The sequence below is a fragment of the Ruditapes philippinarum genome, unplaced genomic scaffold (genome assembly GCF_026571515.1).
Source record: "Ruditapes philippinarum isolate M1 unplaced genomic scaffold, ASM2657151v2 ctg11123_1_1_1_1, whole genome shotgun sequence".
NCBI classification, from domain to species: Eukaryota; Metazoa; Mollusca; class Bivalvia; order Venerida; family Veneridae; genus Ruditapes; species Ruditapes philippinarum.
In genome coordinates, this window is record NW_026864648.1 from 3890 (window position 1) to 23939 (window position 20050).

The 20050-nt window shown below is 34.0% G+C and overlaps 2 protein-coding genes and 1 long non-coding RNA gene across 3 annotated transcripts; 1 reads left to right on the forward strand and 2 right to left on the reverse strand.

Annotated features, from left to right (window-relative positions):
- The first annotated feature begins 3936 nt into the window (after positions 1–3936).
- Positions 3937–9033, forward strand: LOC132726393 (uncharacterized). The gene is made up of 2 exons (XM_060711710.1): positions 3937–8723; positions 8909–9033. The coding sequence occupies exon 1, from the start codon at positions 3977–3979 to the stop codon at positions 7334–7336; it is 3360 nt and encodes a 1119-aa protein (XP_060567693.1). The 5' UTR covers positions 3937–3976; the 3' UTR covers positions 7337–8723; positions 8909–9033.
- An 868-nt stretch (positions 9034–9901) lies between these two features.
- On the reverse strand, positions 9902–11769 carry LOC132726389 (uncharacterized). Its single transcript, XR_009625187.1, has 3 exons — positions 11615–11769; positions 11011–11189; positions 9902–9987 (listed from the first exon to the last, which is right to left on the reverse strand). It is a non-coding gene; the product is annotated as an uncharacterized LOC132726389 (long non-coding RNA).
- Positions 11770–12182: 413 nt separating this feature from the next.
- Positions 12183–18053, reverse strand: LOC132726390 (uncharacterized). The gene is made up of 2 exons (XM_060711707.1): positions 17483–18053; positions 12183–12412 (listed from the first exon to the last, which is right to left on the reverse strand). The coding sequence occupies exons 1-2, from the start codon at positions 17814–17816 to the stop codon at positions 12183–12185; spliced, it is 564 nt and encodes a 187-aa protein (XP_060567690.1). The 5' UTR covers positions 17817–18053.
- Positions 18054–20050: the final 1997 nt, after the last annotated feature.

A 20050-nucleotide genomic window follows, 5' to 3' on the forward strand; every position in this document is an offset into this window, starting at 1 on the left:
CTTGTGCCATTTCACTTTTGTTTCAAATGGAAACCCAAGATAAAACTAATGCTGCCGTGTGTGTGTGTGTGTGTGTGTGTGTGTGTGCGCGTGTGCGTTTGCGTGCGTGTGAGTGTGCGCATGTTCTTAGTTTTATTTATACTGGGTGCCGGCTTTGCGATATGTCCCAGACTACCGGCCTCTGTTACGTCGCTGGTCGCAGAGCCTGCACCGGAGGACTTAGTTCGCCTGCAAAGTCACTGATCGTAGAGACGCAACGGAGTTGTTCTCATGCCGTCTTTCTTCGTAGATCTTCTCTAGGACCAATTCTTCGATCTTGAACGCAGTAGACAATATTGAGGAAAGACACCTCTTCCGGGAGCAACGGCTCTTTGTAGGGCCACATCCTTCGCCGTTGGTTAGGTCACACCAGCTAAGTGACCTAACAAGGTCACCCATCTGATGTGACCAATGCCCTTCGAGCGACGTGCACGCCGCGAAGGGAAGTCGGAGGAATGCTGTCGTAAGATACCTTACAGTTATTTATAATAAGGGAGTTGTTTGAAGTTTTTTTTCGCTGCCGAATAAACAAAAGAAAATAAAAAAGAATAAGACAAGATAAACAACCATTGGAAACTTATTGGCATCCAATGTTAGAGGCGGATTGTAAACTGATATACAGTAGAGTTCCAGATTATATGTCTTTTTTCAGCGGAAATAATTCATTCAGTGGATGTACCTTTTGATTATATGAGAATAAATTTCATTTCATTTATTATACATACTTGTTTATATTATTTGCTACGCATGTCCCATTGAAGCTTATGTGAAGAAAAAACTACACTGATACATACTAGGTGAGATATATAAGTTGAGTTTTTCTTCTTATATTTTTACACTGTTATATATCGAAAAAGTTTTCAAATCCCCATTGAACGTGTACTGAGTATTATGTAGTAAGAACAAAGAAAAAGTTTTAAATCATGTGATAATTAATGAATAATATGGCTTATTGCTTATGATCAAACCATGCGTACGTGGCTGTTGTTGCGTGCATTGTTATCTGTATATGACGTCAGAATTGTCTATATGTTTAATGAACTTTGAAATAAAATGGCGATAAGTTACGGTATTATAACAATAATATAATTATATTCATATCTACACGTTCAGTAGATGAAAAAGGTCTGACAAGGGTAGGCCCATTGATAGCAATAAAAACCGAACATGAATTGATTCAATATGCACACTCTGTTTGATTGAGTCTTTTCAAAACACATTAAAAATGCAATACAGCAATTTTCAATACTCACCTCATAAGTTATTGGAACAAATACTCTAAGGGCCAAATCGTTATGACAGAACATGATTGTCCGTCTCGCTTATCTAATTCCTGTCTATTCTATACTAAAGATTTACATTAACTAACGTTTACACTGCTCGAACCAAACGTGGTAAGCCATTGTGTTCTTTATAACGCCAGACCAGGCTTCACATCCGCGCAGTCTGGCTAGGCGTCATGTAATTGGCTGAGTAATCCGAATATAAAAAAAATGTATCTGCAAAATTTGTTCCCCTTTTTTCTACGTTAACAATACCGTTATGACAAATTATTCCACATTCAGCGCTTCTGACCAATGTATTTTCAAAACTGTTTCAATTTTGTTAATTTTTATTAACGTAAATCTGTTGGGCTGAAAGGAAGCACGTGTTAAACTAGTTTCATTGGTTTGAGAAACAATAAGAGCACTATATCATGTACATTTGTATTAACTTCAAATATTGATAGACATGAAAAATTAAAAGACATTTTAGGCTTTAAAAAACGTTTCGACATTTTGTATGGAAATGGAATTAATATAATTTAGATGAAATAGAAATAATTTGGTAATCAAAACGGCGATTGAAAATATAATATACATGTATATATATTTAAAAAAAAAAATATTTGACTGATTATGTGTGTAGAAACCGAAAGTGAAAGAAGTAAACATGTTGACATTAATTCGGACATGGTTATAATTGTACATCAGGAATTTAAATTATGACTGTCAGACATACTTTTCAATCATAATTTTACTAAAATAGAATATACTTTTTTTCTTTGGATGTCAATAATATTCATTCATAATGCACTATACACATACTACATTTTGTTTTTTGTTTACATCTTAAGTCGCGTGGTACTACTATTTTTAGTCTGTATTAAGTCCGGGATAATTATGAATAATCGTAGAAGTGTTCCATTTGATTCACAGTTCCATTTAATGAATAGCTCTGCATGGTGTCGACATTATTTTCGCCTTTACCAAAGGCGTAAATTTATTTTGACTAAAATGTCCCCAATCAAACGTTTATCTTTACTTTGTTGGTCTTTTCAATGTTTCTTTCATCAATGTTTAAATTCAAAAGTTTACTTGTTTACAGTATATAACAACTTAGATTAACTAAATAGCGTATTATTTCATTAAATAACATAAAAAAACGAAACAAAACTTCTTTTCATTTAACTTTAAGCTAAAAGGCAATGATGATTGTTAGAAACGTATTGATTTCTAAGTACTTCAGATTTGTGAACGTTGTTAATGGCGTCAATATGTTACGCTACTTTACGCGACGTAAGATGTTTACGTCGACGTCATCATTTTTGTTTTGTTTTGTTATTGAGAATCTCGTCAGTTTAAATCTGGAACTTGATGTATTGAGACAAGTCAAAATCGGTATGTTTAATTTAACAGTAAAATGCAATTGTTTTTAAAAGATAATTTACAGTAAGATTTAAATTTAAAGGTACAAAAGTTCTAATTAGATTTATTGTGTAATTCATATATAATTTATTGATGATGTGAATGTTTTTATGTTTATTATTTATTGCGAAGTACAAATTGTAAATGAATATTTTCAGAGAATCGCTTATCAACGCTTATCAACGCTTATCAACGCTTATTGACGTTTATCAAGGAAATAAAAGTTAAAGGCGCATACTCGTTTAGATTTATATTTGAAGTAGAACCCAAGTTCCCGAACAATTCTCGATTTCTTCAATATGGAGGAAGTATCTACCGAAAATGGAACAGATCCTACGCATGAGGATTTTGGTAGTGTTAAACGTTCACGTTCTTCGCAACTCGGAAAATTGACCCGATTATACAAAGACTTAGAACTGAAAATGATATCACATGAGAACGCAGATGAGGTACAAATATTGTATGACACGTTGTGTGAGCGCTTTGAATCATTTAAATCAACACATTTGTTATGCTTAGACTTATGCTCAGACCCGGATGTACGGAAAACGCTTGAATTGAATTACGAACATTGTAGTCAAAACTTCTTTGAGTGCCAGGAAAGATTTTCACAGTGGAAAACTGTGCAGAAAATACCTGATGATGATGTTTTATCTACAGTTAGCAGTGCAAATTCCGTGTCATCACAGGCAAAGTTGAAAAGTGCGAAAGCAAAACGTTTGATTGCGGAATTAAAATTAAAATCATTGGAGAAAAAACATGGACTCGAATCCGGGATTGATACAGCATTTCAAAAACTTGCTTTCGCGCTGCACGAGGGATTTAATTTACCAAAACCGGAACTATTAACTTTCAGCGGAAAGCCAACGGAATATTGCAAGTTTATAAAGAACTTTGAAACTAATATAGAAAATAGAGTTTCTGATGACAGCCAACGGTTGAGCTATTTAATACAATACTGTTACGGAGAAGCAAAAATTTGTATCGAAGACTGTGTGTTGTTAGAACCAAGTGAAGGATACAAACGCGCACGCGAAATCTTATACTCTCGTTATGGAAGACCGCACGTGATCACGAGGACATACATTGAAAAACTTGTAGAAGGTCCCCAGTTATCAGCATCTGACATTAAAGGTATTTCTAATTTAGCCATGGAAATGCAAAAATGTGAAATCACGTTATCACAACTAGGTTTCTCTTGTGAAATAGATAACTCTCAAAATTTGAGACGTATAGTGAAGCGGTTACCAATGCATTTGAGAGTGAAATGGGTTGAGATCGCACACGTGATTAATGAGTCTGGTAGAGAACCAAAGTTTTCCGATTTAGCGAGATTTGTAGATGAAAAGTCGCGAGTTGCTAATTCCATGTACGGTATAGACATTGTTAAGGAGAACAGAACATTAAAAGTGGAACACAAGACGACTTCCGGTCGATTTTATGCTGAAAAACCATCAAAAGATATAACAACACTGACTACTCAGAGTAATACGGAAATGAAGAAGTACGAGCGAAAATGTAGATGTTGCCATGGTAACTGTGCAGATTTATGTTCATGTGTGAAATTTAAGTCTATGAATTTAAAAGAACGGAACGAAGTGGTTAAAAAGAACAAACTGTGCTTCAATTGTTTGAAAGGAAATCATTCCTTTAATAACTGTAGGAAACCAAAGTTATGTACCGTGCCGGATTGTAGAATTAAACACAATATTCTACTACATAGTTGGACTGGACCACGGAATGAGGCTTCAGTCACACAATCCTCGGTGAATTGCGCAGCTGTTAAGAGTTCATTTGTGAAGAACTGTTTGGGTGTTGTGCCTGTGATTGTAAGAGGCGAAAACGGGATTCAGTGTCATACATACGCGCTGTTAGACGATGGTGCTGATAAAACACTATGTGACGAGAGACTGTTACAGAAGTTAAATGTTGATTGTAAGCCAATTACGTTTCAAATATCAACCGTGAACTCATCTAGCAGCACGAGTTATGGGCATGAAGCGGACCTTACAGTTATGGCTGTAAACGGAACCGGAAGTGAGGAAGTCTCCCTACGTAAGGTATGGTCGGTGAAGAAACTACCGATATCTGCAAAATCAGCGGCAATGCATTTAGACTACAAAACTTTTCCATACTTATCTGACATTGAAATTCCCCAAATTCCCAATACTGATGTAATGCTTCTTATTGGCACAGATTTCCCAGCAGCCCATATCCCCTTAGAAGTACGGTCAGGAGACAGTGACCAACCATATGCAGTGCGTTCCCGCCTAGGATGGGCGATTCGTGGCCCCTTGAAAGACGATACAGCTCCCAGTGCAGTAAATATTCACTTTGAACAGTCCAGAGACATATTATTACAGGAACAATTAGAAAAGATGTGGAATACTGATTTTAAAGACAGATTGAACGAGAAAAATTCTATGTCCTTAGAAGACAAAAGTGCAATGAAAATAATGGAATCTTCTCTTATTCATAAAGACGGACACTACATGATGGGGTTACCATGGAAAAACGAAAACGGACAATTGCCTAACAACATTCCACTCGCTCAAGTGCGTCTTCAACAACTAAGAAACAAACTGTCACGTGACCCAGGATTACAGAAAATGTACACAACTACCATGAACGAATATATAGAGAAAGGTTTTGCGACTGAATTACCGGAATTGGAGGACGAAAACTATCACAAACGTATCTGGTACTTACCACATCATCCAGTTACTAATGTAAACAAACCAGGGAAAGTTCGCATTGTGTTTGATTGCGCTGCGAAATATAAAGGCGTTTCATTGAATAGCCAACTGCTCCAAGGACCTGACCTAATGAACAGTCTTATGGGCGTAGTAATTCGTTTTAGAAAAGAGAAAATAGCCCTTGCCGCGGATATAGAATCCATGTTTCATCAAGTGCGCGTTACGGATGAAGATCGCAATGTTTTACGTTTTCTATGGTGGCCTGGTGGGGACTTAAACAAGAAACCGAAATGTTACCGCATGAATGTACACTTGTTTGGAGCGACATCATCACCAAGTTGTGCGGAGTATGCCATAAAGAGAACTGCAGTTGATAATGCCGAAATATTTGAACCGGAAGTGGTTACTACAGTCCAGAGAAATTTTTATGTTGACGACTGTTTGAAGTCTGTGGAATCAGAACAAAAGGCAATAAAGTTAGCAACTGATCTTCAGTCAATTATGAAGTTAGGTGGATTTCGACTGACTAAATGGCTAAGTAACAGCAGAGAAGTTTTGAATGCTATCCCAGAATCCGAACGCGCCCCTTCTGTTGTAAATTTGAGTTTCGATGATACCTTACCTTGTGACCGCGCCTTAGGAGTACTTTGGAATGTAAATGAAGATAAAATTTGTTTTAAAGTAAAATTGGAAAAGAAGCCTTTCACGAGACGTGGAATTCTTTCTGTCGTAAGTTCTATATACGACCCACTTGGACTTGTGTCACCTGTTACACTCCAGGCCAAAGGTATAGTACAAAGTTTGTGCAGATTGAAGATTGGCTGGGACGACCAGATACCACACAACATCAGTAATGAATGGCAAACTTGGTTATCTACCTTATCTAGCTTAGAAAAGCTATCTGTGAATCGCTGGTACAGACCACAGGGATTTGGGACCGTCAGAAATACCCAGTTACATATATTCAGTGATGGCTCGGAACGAGGCTATGGTGCATGCGCTTACTTGCGTTTTGTTGATGTACATGACAACGTACATTGTTCCCTGGTGATAGGAAAATCTCATCTAGCACCAATAAAGCAGATGTCTATTCCACGACTGGAGTTATCTGGCGCTGTAGTAGGGTGTAGATTATTTGCAATGTTATCTGAAGAATTAGATATGAATTTTGACCAAGTTACCTTTTGGACAGACTCCATGATTGTTCTTGGATATATAAATAATGTGTCCAAGCGGTTCAAGACGTTTGTTGGGAATAGGCTCAGCATAATTCATGAAACAACTTCCCCAGACCAGTGGCGCCATGTGCACACAAGTTCGAATCCCGCAGACATAGCTTCCAGAGGAATAAGTGCATACGATACTGAAAAACTTCATTTATGGTTAAATGGACCAACGTTTCTTCAGCAAGACTCTGAAAAATGGACAAAAAATCCACTTCCGCCGGAAGTAGCAGAAAATGATAACGAGGTCAAGAAAGAAGTCCTGATTAATAAAACTTCTGCAGCTGAATGCCTAGATAGCATTATAGATCGCTATAGTAGCTGGACGAAACTAAGAAGAGCAGTCGCATGGTTGCTAAGATACAAGACTTTCTGCAGACAGCGATACCTAAAACACAAGTTGAAAATGGTAGATGGCAACTTAACATTAGAAGAAATCCAGACAGCAGAGCATAACATAATGTTGTATGTACAGAATACAGCATTTTCTAGTGAAATTAACAATTTACAAAATTCTAAGCCGGTCAAAAAGGACAGCAGTATCGCTTCATTGAATCCTGTGATATATGATGACCTCATTCGGGTACAGGGTCGACTTCAATCTCGCAACCCGAGTAAATGTCCAGTGATACTACCCAATAAAAATACCGTGACAAGATTGATAATACGACATAATACGACACATACATGAAAATAATGGTCACGTCGGGAAACAGCATCCCGTGAAAAATACTGGATACTTCAGGGACCTAGTGCAGTGAAAATATTGTAAAGAATTGCATTATATGCAGACGACAACATTGATGACTCAACAGATGGCCCCTCTCCTACCCAAGCAGACGACACCAGATGAACCTCCGTTCACGAATGTAGGTATTGATTACTTTGGACCACTTATTGTAAAAGCAGAGCGTACACATGTAAAGAGATACGGTTGTCTTTTCACGTGTCTTGCAACTAGAGCAGTACACACACTTTGACAACTGACTCCTTCATAGCAGCATTTCTGCGTTTTACGGCTAGAAGAGGATATCAAAAGAAGGTGTTCAGTGATAATGGAACAAATCTTGTGAGCGGTGATCGTCAATTAAAGCACTCGATTCAATAATGGAACAATTCGAAAATAGGAAAATTTATGACTGAAAAAGAAATTAAGTGGAACTTTAACCCACCTCAAGCAAGTCACCGAGTAGGAGCGTGGGAGAGACTGATTCGTTCTACGAGAACTATTTTGAAATCATTAATCAAGCAACAACTTCTTACAGATGAGCAGGCTGCTACTTACTTTGATGACAGAAGCCGAAAGGATAGTTAGTGACGACCCAAATGACTTGTTAGCCTTAACTCCAAACATGTTACTATTAATGAAATCTAACAGCAGTATTCCAAGAGGAGAGTTTAAGAATGAAGACAACTATGTAAAGCGTTGGTGGAAACAAGTACAATATCTGGCTAATATATTTTGGAGAAGATGGGTTCGTGAATACATACCGTCCCTGCAAAGTCGTTCAAAATGGCAGAGGAAAACTACAGATTTGCGTGTTGGTGACATTGTGTTAGTTTCTGACGAGAATACTACAAGGGGACAATGGCCCTTAGGACGTGTTATCCAGATACGAGAAAGCCGAGATGGACATGTTAGAAGTTGTGTTGTGAAATACAAAGACACTGAATCAGTGAAATCTATTACTAAATTGTGTCTACTTGAAAGTTCACCTTAGTCATACTCATGTTGCTTATTGACATTTTAAAGTTTAAAAGCTAAGCTTTAACATTTACCATTCGAATATACATATTTTTAAGTTGGCAAAGGTCAATTTTGTCTCTTTATTGTACATGTACTTATTATTGCGAATTTTGATGAAATTTAAGAGTAATTTCATGGCGAGGACTGTTAGAAACGTATTGATTTCTAAGTACTTCAGATTTGTGAACGTTGTTAATGGCGTCAATATGTTACGCTACTTTACGCGACGTAAGATGTTTACGTCGACGTCATCATTTTTGTTTTGTTTTGTTATTGAGAATCTCGTCATTTTTAAATCTGGAACTTGATGTATTGAGACAAGTCAAAATCGGTATGTTTAATTTAACAGTAAAATGCAATTGTTTTTAAAAGATAATTTACAGTAAGATTTAAATTTAAAGGTACAAAAGTTCTAATTAGATTTATTGTGTAATTCATATATAATTTATTGATGATGTGAATGTTTTTATGTTTATTATTTATTGCGAAGTACAAATTGTAAATGAATATTTTCAGAGAATCGCTTATCAACGCTTATCAACGCTTATCAACGCTTATTGACGTTTATCAAGGAAATAAAAGTTAAAGGCGCATACTCGTTTAGATTTATATTTGAAGTAGAACCCAAGTTCCCGAACAATGATTGTGATGTTGATTGTGTTGATTATGATGATGATGATGTTGATTGTGATGTTGATTGTGATGATGATGATGATGTAAATGATGATGTTGATTGTGATGATGATGATGTTGATTGTGATGATGATGTTGATTGTGATGATGATGATGTAAATGATGATGTTGATGATGGCGATGATGATGATGATAATGATGATAAGGATGTTGAGTGTGATGATTTGATGATGATGTTGATTGTGATGATGATGATGATGATGATGATGATGATGATGTTGATGATGATTATGATGATGATGATGTTGATTGTGATAATGATGATTATGATGGTGGTGATGATGTTGATGATGATGATTGTGATTGTGATGATGATGTTGATGATTATGATAAAGAAAATAGACAATTACTTCGAATTGAAAAACAGTTACTAAATTTCTAAATGTATTTGCCATATATATTTTAATGTGTTATGATTCTTACGACAACATTTTTTCTTGATGATATTTTCAATGATTAATGATGTATCAACACATGAAAGGTGACTGAATCTAACAAATATTTTATGAATATAACATAGTGTCATATGCTGTATTATAAAGCGGTGCATCGCTCTAAGCTAAACAATTATTCATTCTGCAAATGAGCTGTGTCACGACAAAACCAACATAATGGGTTTGCGACCAGCATGGATCCAGACCAGTCTGCGCATCCGCGCAGTCTGATCAGGATCCATGCTGTTCGCTATCAGTTTCTCTACTTGTTATAGGGTTTGTAAGCGAACAGCATGAATCCTGATCAGACTGCGCGGATGCGCAGGCTGGTCTGGATCCATGCTGGTCGCAAACGCATTATGTTGGTTTTGTCGTGACACGGCTCAAATGTAGATACATATACGACGTTAAACTTCTCGACATGTTTTTATTTTATGAATATGGCCATAACATCTGCTTTGTCCATTCCTGAAAAAAAGAAATATAAATAACAGCATTGTGAATTCATACAAATGTATCAAACTTTACATTACAAAACAAAGGCCCTTGACATTTAAAATCGAAACATGAAATATATAAGAAATTGATTGAATAGGTAACAATTTAGTGAACATATGCATCACCTCTAAATAAAACATTAAATCTTGTACTTATTTTTAAAAAATGAAGCCCTATTCCAGTGAGATGTTTTTGAAAAAGTAGAGACATCAAAGTAAGATTCTGTTTCAATATTCACTAATAATCATTTTACATAAACTTTGCTATTGGTGAGTGAATTCAACTAATGTGATACCTAGAAGTGGTGATATTCAGTGAATAATTTGTTATATAAAAAGATCGCATTGTCTCACATTTCACGGACAAAAACGGCATGAATTCTTTCATTCTTTATGTTAAACACTTTTAAAGATATGTGCATACTATTTTCTTCGCAGCATATCTATATTGATTCTTTAGTGCTACAAACAAGTACATAAACGTACCAACAAACAAACAAAAATGTTTTCAGGCATATTGTGCCCCGGAAACGACAAAACAAAGGGGGGGGGGGTGCGTTTTATGATTTAAGAGGTTGTTAAATGCTTAGCGTTTTATGATTTAAGTCGTTGTTAAATTGTTAACATCCGAAGAAAGTAGTGCTGAGTGTGGAATTATGTTTCCTAAAAATAGCAAAATGTAAGTTAATCAAAGAAGTATCCAAATCAACATAAAACTGCTGATTGCCAAAAGGCAACAAATGTAAAAGATGTTTTATGAAATAAGCCAACTTTTTAAGAACTATAACAGGACATTTAAAAACAAAGTACTTCTAGTTCATTTCTGCTTCGAGAGAGGGAGTTTTCCGTTATGACGTCATAATTTTACAACATACCACTATGGCGGCTTAGATTTGCTCATGAGGCACCGATGCAGAAGTGTGCAGAAAATTGTTTAAAAAAATTGTTTTAATATTTTGGAATTTACAGTTGATAATAATTAGGTTCGTTTTACCTGTCATCGCTTCGGGATTGCCGGAAGTTGCGGATGTAGAAATAATGAATTGTGGGTAAGACGATTGTATGTCGTACGTACAAGGTAGTGCATTATTAATAACAATAATCGAATATCCGGCATCCACAGGGCATCCACCATAATGAAGATTTATCATAAACCTTCTACCTGGATCATGACTATAATGATAAAAATAAAACTTTGCATTCAATATGACAGATTTAGAAAAACTTGAAAAGTTAAAAACTAAAATTTCCCACTAACCGGAATAACAGTAGTACTGTTCAATTTGAAATAGTACAACTGAAAAAAAAATTGAAATTATACATTTTCCTATATGAGAAGTTAAAGTTATACTAGGGGAAAATTGATTTTTTAAAATAAGATAAAATTGAAAAATGAATAAATAAAAATGAAACTAAAAACGACTTATTAAGTAACCTCAAATCATACTTTTCTAAAATAAAATCTTTCTTTTAATCTTTAATTAAGCTGATATCTTTCAAAAGATAATGTTTTGAAAGATATTGTTGTTGTTTTATTTGTTTTATTTTTTTCTTGAAACTTTAGGTTTTATGAAATGGTTTAGAATGAAGCTACACACCCATAGATGGAGAAAATATTAAAAGAATCTGTGGCAAGTGTGGTCCATGATGAATCCACAATATTTGATGAAGAGAACCAGCTAGTAATTGTACTTCCGGTCGCATCAAATATCACGAAGGCAGCTTCTTCGTTGTCCTTGTAAAACGCAAATTTTACCTGGTAAGAAAAAAAGGTCGTTCGGTAAATGAATCTCAAAATTTAATAGGGCAGTGTGGTACAGTCTAAGTTATTTTTGAACTTATATTTTTTAATGTAAAATTGTATGCATGGACATTTGATTTATCATCAGTTGCTTTTACTTTGTTAATAATTATATGGAAGGTGGAGAATCAAACAACAATTCCCACCATTGTGAGCTATTACTTTACTGAACATTGATAATAATGGATCTTAAAAAATGATTTAAATACAGAAAGTGTATTACAACAAGATTTAAAAAAGGAAAATCTTATTAGTGTAAATTTGCCTATTCACTGACTTAAAGTTGCAGAGCGGAAAGTATTTAGAGGTTGATGGACACTTGAACAAACTGTATTATTGACTGATGTCATTTTTTTCAGCTATATTTATGTTTCAAATGATTCAATCATATTTTCTCTGTTGAAAGTCTCTTGTACCTGTTGCATTCGTACTGAACTCCAAGAATCAACGATTGGATTACGATAATTCTTATCGCACGTAGTAACGACAGTCGTCATACATGTGACGTCATCTACGGTGATGCCAATTCCGTCAACCCATGCTGTATATATATCACCACCGATACCTGGAGTTCCACGAAACACTAACAACCATTCTGAAATATGTAATTTTTTTGTTAAGTTTGTATTTGCAAATAATAGACTCATTTTTGATAGGGGAGAATATAACATGAATTTAGGACACCTTTTTGCAAGAGGAGTAATTTTCAAGATAGGTTTGTATAGACCTTGCATTTGATCGGTAGTTACACTTGTTACTAAATATACACATAAAGAAACAAAATGACTATGATTTGAACTAATTATGAGTGCTACAGTGGCCATTTTTCATTTCGCGGGCCGATTATCACCGTCCGGCACTAATCTGCCGTGCATTAATCTCTTAGTATTTCTTTTTCGTTTTGCAGGCCGATTATCACCTTCCGACCCTATAAATCTCTTATTATTCAATGGCTGGAAGGATCTTTAGAGAATAGTATGCTTCCGAATTCAAGAACCGAGAAATATGCCCATCGTTTGCATATACATAAAGTTTCTCTTTCTTATTTCTTTCGATATAAGAGCCGCGTGACGCAGCTCATACGTTACGGCGATCAATTTTCAATGAACATGATTGGCGTTTATATTTTTAGATTATAAATAGTTTTGACAAGTTATAATGCTCTATATAAACGACTGTTTGAATATATAACCCGAGCCGCTATAGTAAATATAGGTTCAGTATTTTAGACATAGATTAAACAATGTGATTTAAAATGTCACGCACCAATGATAAGTTAATCGATATAAAGATTCATTCATTGATTTTAGTCTAAAAGGAGACAATCTGATAGCATTATTTATTTTTTTGTTGTCCAATAACCCATTCAGAAAACAATTATGTGCATAACCATACATTGACGACTGTTTATTATTACTATTATTACAAATGTATTTGTCTCATGTTTTTGTATTGTAAATATGCAAACTAGGATTTATATTCAATAAAACTTGAAACTTAAAACTCTTTGTGAGCCAGATGGAAGTATCCTATCGGATCAATCGGATCTCTTCGGCTATTACGCTTTGACATAATAAGGCGACATAGTGGAACTATTTTCAGTGGCATGGTAAAATGGCGGCTAACATGCCATGCTCCTCCTTTGTAGGAAAAGTGATAGAGATAAATATATACAGTACAGAAAAACATTTAAGTGATATTCTTAATGTCCCTTCTTAATAAGACATAGACACATTTGGAGAAATTGTAGAAGAACTACATTTCCCGCAAATAAACACTGCCTAATAACCCCGATGAATTCGTATGATGCCTCTTGTCCGAAGTTTACGGGATGCTGAAGAAATAAACTTATCTTCGAACGAAGTCAGTCGTTCTTTCATTTTGCAGTATGATAGATATAAATGGACTTTTTACTCTTATTTAAATAATACATACATATTCATGACAATATAATGATATAATATTTGATCAGTTAAAGATATAGAGGATATTTGTTTAGTTCAGTGTAAGATCGGAATATATTTCACCGAGTGAGCACCAAAAGGTATATTTCACAAGTGGCGCAGCCACGAGTGAAATATGAACTTTTGGTGTTCACAAGGTGAAATATATTTCAATCTTACACTAAACTAAACAAAATTTCTTTTTATTATATGCAAAGAAACGTTTTAAAAAGACATTTAACCTAATACTGAATGAAAAGCGCGCCAAATAATAATATAACGTGACGTCATTTACGACGTCACGTCATTAAGTTGGTTCCCAGTACTGTGCACGCTGGTATTTCACTGAAACAACGTAAGGAGCTTAAATTCAAAACAGTGAAATTATCAAAGTGGTAATTTCACTGTTTCAAACAGTGAAATTACCATTTTTATATCACTGATATATTTCTATAAACCACCGAAAAGCATGTAATAAAAACAGATATTCTATATATATCTAGTCCTACTGTTTTACGATAAATTTCTATTTTTAAACAGAAATATTAAAAAAAAATTTTTTTTGGCTTTTTTAACTTTAACTGTTACAGCATCACGAGGTGGGGCACGAGGTGGGGGCACTATATTATTCACAACAGAATAATCAAGCATAATGTTTTTAATCGATATATTTGTAAATGACTGAAAATGTCAGTTCCGGTGTAACCTTCAGATGACGATGTCAAGTGCATACCAGTAACATGCCGATATTGAAACGTATATTTAAAGGCACTTTATGCCTTAAAACAAAAAAACAAACCTTCTTTAGAAAGTGCAATTATGCAAATATCAATATTTTAACGTTTAAGAAATGGTTTTAGAGCATGTTAGATGCTTTTACCAAAAGTACGTGACGCCGTGACTGTGAAATTATTTGTAATGTAACAAAATAGTATTTTGACTTCCATATAATATAGTAAATCACTATAACTGTACTAACTGCCAACAAGCACCAAAATAAAAGAATGTTCGGACAAGTTGCTAATAATTATCTTCATAGAAACTATAACAAGACATCAGAAATAAAAAGGCTTTCGAGAAATCACAAACCAAACAATGAAATAATTCCTGAATATGCATGCAGTCAAGCGTAACTTTATTTTCGAAAACATTTGTTCCTTTTCTTTGTTTTTGTTTTTTGCTTGTTTGTTTGTTGTTATTGTTTTTTTAATTCATCCATGTTTTATAAATGAGAACTACGATATTCACAATTAGGTTCCAGACATGTTATTAATAAAAGATTGATTTTTGGAATGACAATAATCAGTTAATTAAAGTTATATTGATAAAATCGTTTTAGGCTAATGCTGATGCCTAATGGAATGAATTTGTGAGTACCAGAACATTCTGAATAATTCATATTTACATCAATTGATATTTTTAATTTAAAAAATATTGCAGAACTGTTTCATTCTGTCCTTCATTCATTAGTCAAATCACCAAAACAAATAGATAAGACCACATGGGTATATTAAAATTTAATACCGCATACTTCAAAAACATTGTAGATCCATTTTCTTTATAATAAATTTGCAACTGATGAATTCACAGGTAATTCTTCAAATGTTTGAATGCTCATTTGTTTACTTTATTTGGCTTTGATGTTAGAACACAACATTTAATATTTAACAATCGGTAATTTTCGTGATTTTTTTATCGGTTTTCATTAATTTATATATAAGTTTAGTCGAAACACGAGCCTATCTGATTTGTACGTAGCCCCGAGTATTTATAAGATTGCCAAGTAGGCCTATTTTGATTTTTTCCTCTTTTGTATCATAGTCAAACATAAAAAAACACGTTCCCTGTTGTCACAATATGAAACCCCAGAAAAAGGAACCAATGAACAAGCATCTGAATATGAAATTTCGGTCGCTTTCCCTTTGTCGTCACAATAAGCAACCCCAGCAAAAATAGGCCAATCAATTGGCATGCTCTGGAGTGCGGGTAACTAACACCTGCACTCTAGCTAACGCACTGTGCATGTATATGTATACAATGTAACTCTGATATATTTTCAACAGAAATGTCCCCAAACTATGATACACATCAGTCTCTAAGGTCGTCAGTCATATCCGGTTAAATTATTGACATTTAATGTATGTCAATTTAGCTCAACAGGGATCAAGTGGTTACCGGTTCGATCCTCGGACGAGGTGAAATTTGAGCCGCGTCACGACAAAACCAACATAATTCGTTTGCGACCAGCATGGATCCAGACCAGCCTGCGCATCCGTGCAGTCTGTTTAGGATTCATGCTGTTCGCTATCGGTTTCTCTACTTGTAATAGAGTTGGAAAGCGACCAGCATGGAATCTGATCAGACTGCGCGTATCTGGATCCATGATGGTCGCAAACCCATTATGTTGGTTTTGTCACGACGCGGCTCATTTATCTGTGATATTGAGCCTAATGGTCATTAAATGTCTTTCACCGCTGATTTACAAATCATTTGGGATTAGTAGTTGGTCACTTGTGCAGAAATTTATTATCTTTTAGTTACACATGAAGAATTTATAATCTTATCGTGTTGTAGGCTTTATTCGATTGTTAAGCTGCATGCCTCCAGATGAGCCAAAGTATTTAAAAAAAAAAAACTTGAAAAAAATGTACATGTACATGTACTAAGGTTTTAGGAAAAGTAAAGGGCTTGAAGATTCAAGTATGTGCGATTAGAGACTGGTTTGTTTATTATTTACACCTATATTTCTACTGCGTTACTTACGCAGATAAGGTTTATATTGCAAAACTTTACCTCTTTTTGGCATGTAGGTAAGTGTCATTGATAATGTGTAAATTGCTTCCTTTTGCTTACTTTAGTATACGAAAATTAGCATGAGTCTGCAGTCGTTATGTTGGTTTTGTCGTGACGCGGCTCATATATTTTCTTGAGACTCGATACTCGATAGTAGATATTCAAAAGCTACCAACTACATTTGTAACATTCAAGATATTTAACATATCGGTGGCACTACCATTGTAAAAATTGTTACTCAGTATAAACAAATCATTAAAGCATTAAAAAGAATATTTAAATAATTATCAAAAAATTCAATGATGGTATACGTTCTTATTTAAAACTGTATGTCTCCTGATGAGCCAAAATGTTTCAAGAAAATCAATGAAAAAACAACTAAAAAACCCCGAATATTCTACGAAAAGTAAAAGGATTCATGATTCAATTATTTACATGGTATGTGCGATAATAAATGATTCATTTTGAAGTATTTATAACCATATTGCGTTACTAACGCAGTGAGGGCTATTTTTTGCATATTTTGGCTTCTCTCTTTTGTTATTGACGTGTATAATTAAACAGTATTACAAGTGCCTTTTCCAATGTGTAAACTACTTTCTTTGCTCTCTTTACAATATCTAAGATATATTTTTTAAAAAGTCATGAATCTGCTTTAAGAAGAAAATCTTGATAAGTTCGATCTCTAGAATTTCGGTTGGGGTGTGGGTTGGGTGAAGTTTTTGGCGTGAAGGAGTAACATAAGCAGTGCTGGAATAATTTCTTCCTGTACTCAGTTTTAAAATGATGTCAATCCCCCTGAATCCTTGAACCACTGAATATGAATGTGTCAGTTTGGGTGAAAATGTTAAAAAATAAATAAATTTGCCCTCTCAATCAGATTAAGATTAAGTTAGTATAATTTTATATATCTTTATCAATAAGCTTACCATTTTTACTGTAACTTTTCCAACTGGTGTCCGTCTGTCCGTTCACAAACACAGATACTAATGGATCTCTCGACAACTTGCAAGTTTTAGATGATTCCTGATAACTTACACTCATACAATCGTCCGTCTGATCACAATAAGCACAACATTTAACTCTTGTAGCACTTGTGAGTGACGAAAAAGTATTTTGTAGAAATATATCGTTAGTCCTTCGATACACATTTTTATTACCCGAAACACAACAAAGCAATGTCAACAACACTATGCATTTTACCTTGATGGTTATTTTTGTGTGGCAAGATATAACACGTGTTTGTTTTGTCAGAAAAATCATTTCTAATTGTTTATTTTAGATCTATGCACATAATATATTTATGGGAGAGGAACTATATTTTCTTTCGTTCTAATCCCTTTCAATCTTATGTAACAATTATATACATATAAAATGTAATATATGTAAAATATTGAAATAAATATGTTTAAATTAAAAAAATACATACAAATCACTTTAAATCACATCACGTTTAAATCACATCTAAATCACATAATATCACAGTAAAATAGAATTTAAAGTCTTTGAAAGCATTCTACACTTCTATATCTTTAATTTTCTTCCATGACTGGTATTTTTATATGTGATCTGTGAATACTTTATTTTTCCAATTAGCGGTATTTGATTTACTCTCTTTATGTTTGACAAATATATAGATCTTTTCCAATAACAATATGGGTGATTAATCACTATTTGCTATTATTGATATCAAGCAGTGACTCTAAAGCTAGAATCTAAACAGGACAATGCTTCACATTATGTCCATCCAAAAGTAAATGGTGAGTGTTCATAATTCTACATTTTCAATTTTATGATAAATGTCAATAGAATAGTGAATAACCCTTTCACCAACATCAATATCTATAAATTTCCAGCAGAAATTATCATAAGTGCAGCTTTATTTGTCATCCAATGAAAACGCTGTATATCCTAAAAATAGTGTGTGTTAATTTTCATAGATACTTTATCGAATTCCGTTCATAGTCAACTATTTTTCATGGTTCTTCACAGAACCGCGAAGTGACGCAATTAAGTGAATAATGTTCATATTATTAAAAGAGTTAGATAGTATTTTGATATTTTAGGCTGTTTTAACATATTATCCTTAACATTTGTGATTATCAATTATTGTTCAATCGCCATTATAATCGTCATTCATGTAAAATAATGATACAAATGTATAGCTAATTTATCTCAGCTACATAGTGAAAAATAGCATAATGTCACTTTAACACAAACGCAAGAATTGTATTTTCTTGCATATCAGACTGATTTGTCCATTAGTACCCATACCAGAAATTTCATCTGGCATGTAGATCGCGGTCTATACAATGACATGCTTACGATGCCGTAATTTCGCCGTTAAGAATTAAGCCGATGATGAAGCGAGTAAGTGCGAAGGCTATTTAAATTTGAACGAAAAAAAAACTGCTGTTAATGGACTTAAGCCAAATAAATCACCAGGAATTGATGGCATTCCTGCAGAATTCTATCAAGAATTTTTCTATTGTGTAGGTTCACATCTCACAGAGTGTCTAAATGAATGTTTTGATAAAAAAAACTATTATCTCATTCACAAAAAATTAGTTGTCTATCTTTAGTTTATAAAAAAGGGGACCCATTATTATTAGAAAACTATCGACCAATCTCATTATTATGTGTTGATGTAAAAATTGCAACTCGTGCTCTTGCCAATAGATTGCAAACTGTAATTCATAAAATAGTAAGCTTAGACCAACAAGGTTATATTAAAAACAGATTTATCGGATATAACATACGTTTAATACAAGACATAATAGATTATTCAGAAAAACTTCAAATAGATGGTTCGATAATGTTTCTAGATTTTCGTAAGGCCTTTGATACTCTAGAATGGAATTTTTTAATTAATGTACTTAAACAATTTGGTTTTAAATCGAACTTTATAAACTGGGTCGAAACATTTTATAATGATATTAAATCATGTATTTTTAACAATGGACATAAATCAGAGATATTTAACTTAAATCGAGGTATTAAACAGGGATGTCCATCATCTGCTCTTTTATTTATATTAGCTGCTGAAATTATGGCCATTGAAATAAGAAACTCAAACAGTATAGAAGGGATAAAAATCGAAAATAATAATAAACAAATTAAAATAGCACAGCTTGCTGATGACACTACTCTTTTTCTGAAATCTGAACAAGACATTCTGAATGCAATAAATCTGGTAGAGCGCTTTGGCAAATACTCGGGGTTACAACTCAATAGCAAAAAAACTGAAGCAATGTGGATAGGAAGAAGTAAATCACGAACTGATAAAGTAGGAAATATAACATGGCCGAATAAACCAATTAAAGCACTAGGAGTCTATTTTGGCATACAATACGAAGAGTGTTCTAAACTCAATTGGCAGTCAAAACCAACTGAATGTCAAAGTCTAATAAAAATTTGGTTAAAACGTAAGTTAACGATGTATGGAAAAGTTCAAATTATAAAATCGTTATTGATACCAAAATTTACTTATTTGTTTC

Bases quoted from the DNA above. Each gene is read 5' to 3' on its own strand.
- LOC132726390 (XM_060711707.1), bottom strand. From the start codon at position 17,816: ATGATTTTTCTGACAAAACAAACACGTGTTATATCTTGCCACACAAAA. The intron at 12,413-17,482 runs GTAAGCTTATTG...TACATATTTCAG, and splicing joins GAAAAGTTACAGTAAAAATG to AATGGTTGTTAGTGTTTCGT.
- LOC132726393 (XM_060711710.1), top strand. From the start codon at position 3,977: ATGCATTTGAGAGTGAAATGGGTTGAGATCGCACACGTGATTAATGAG.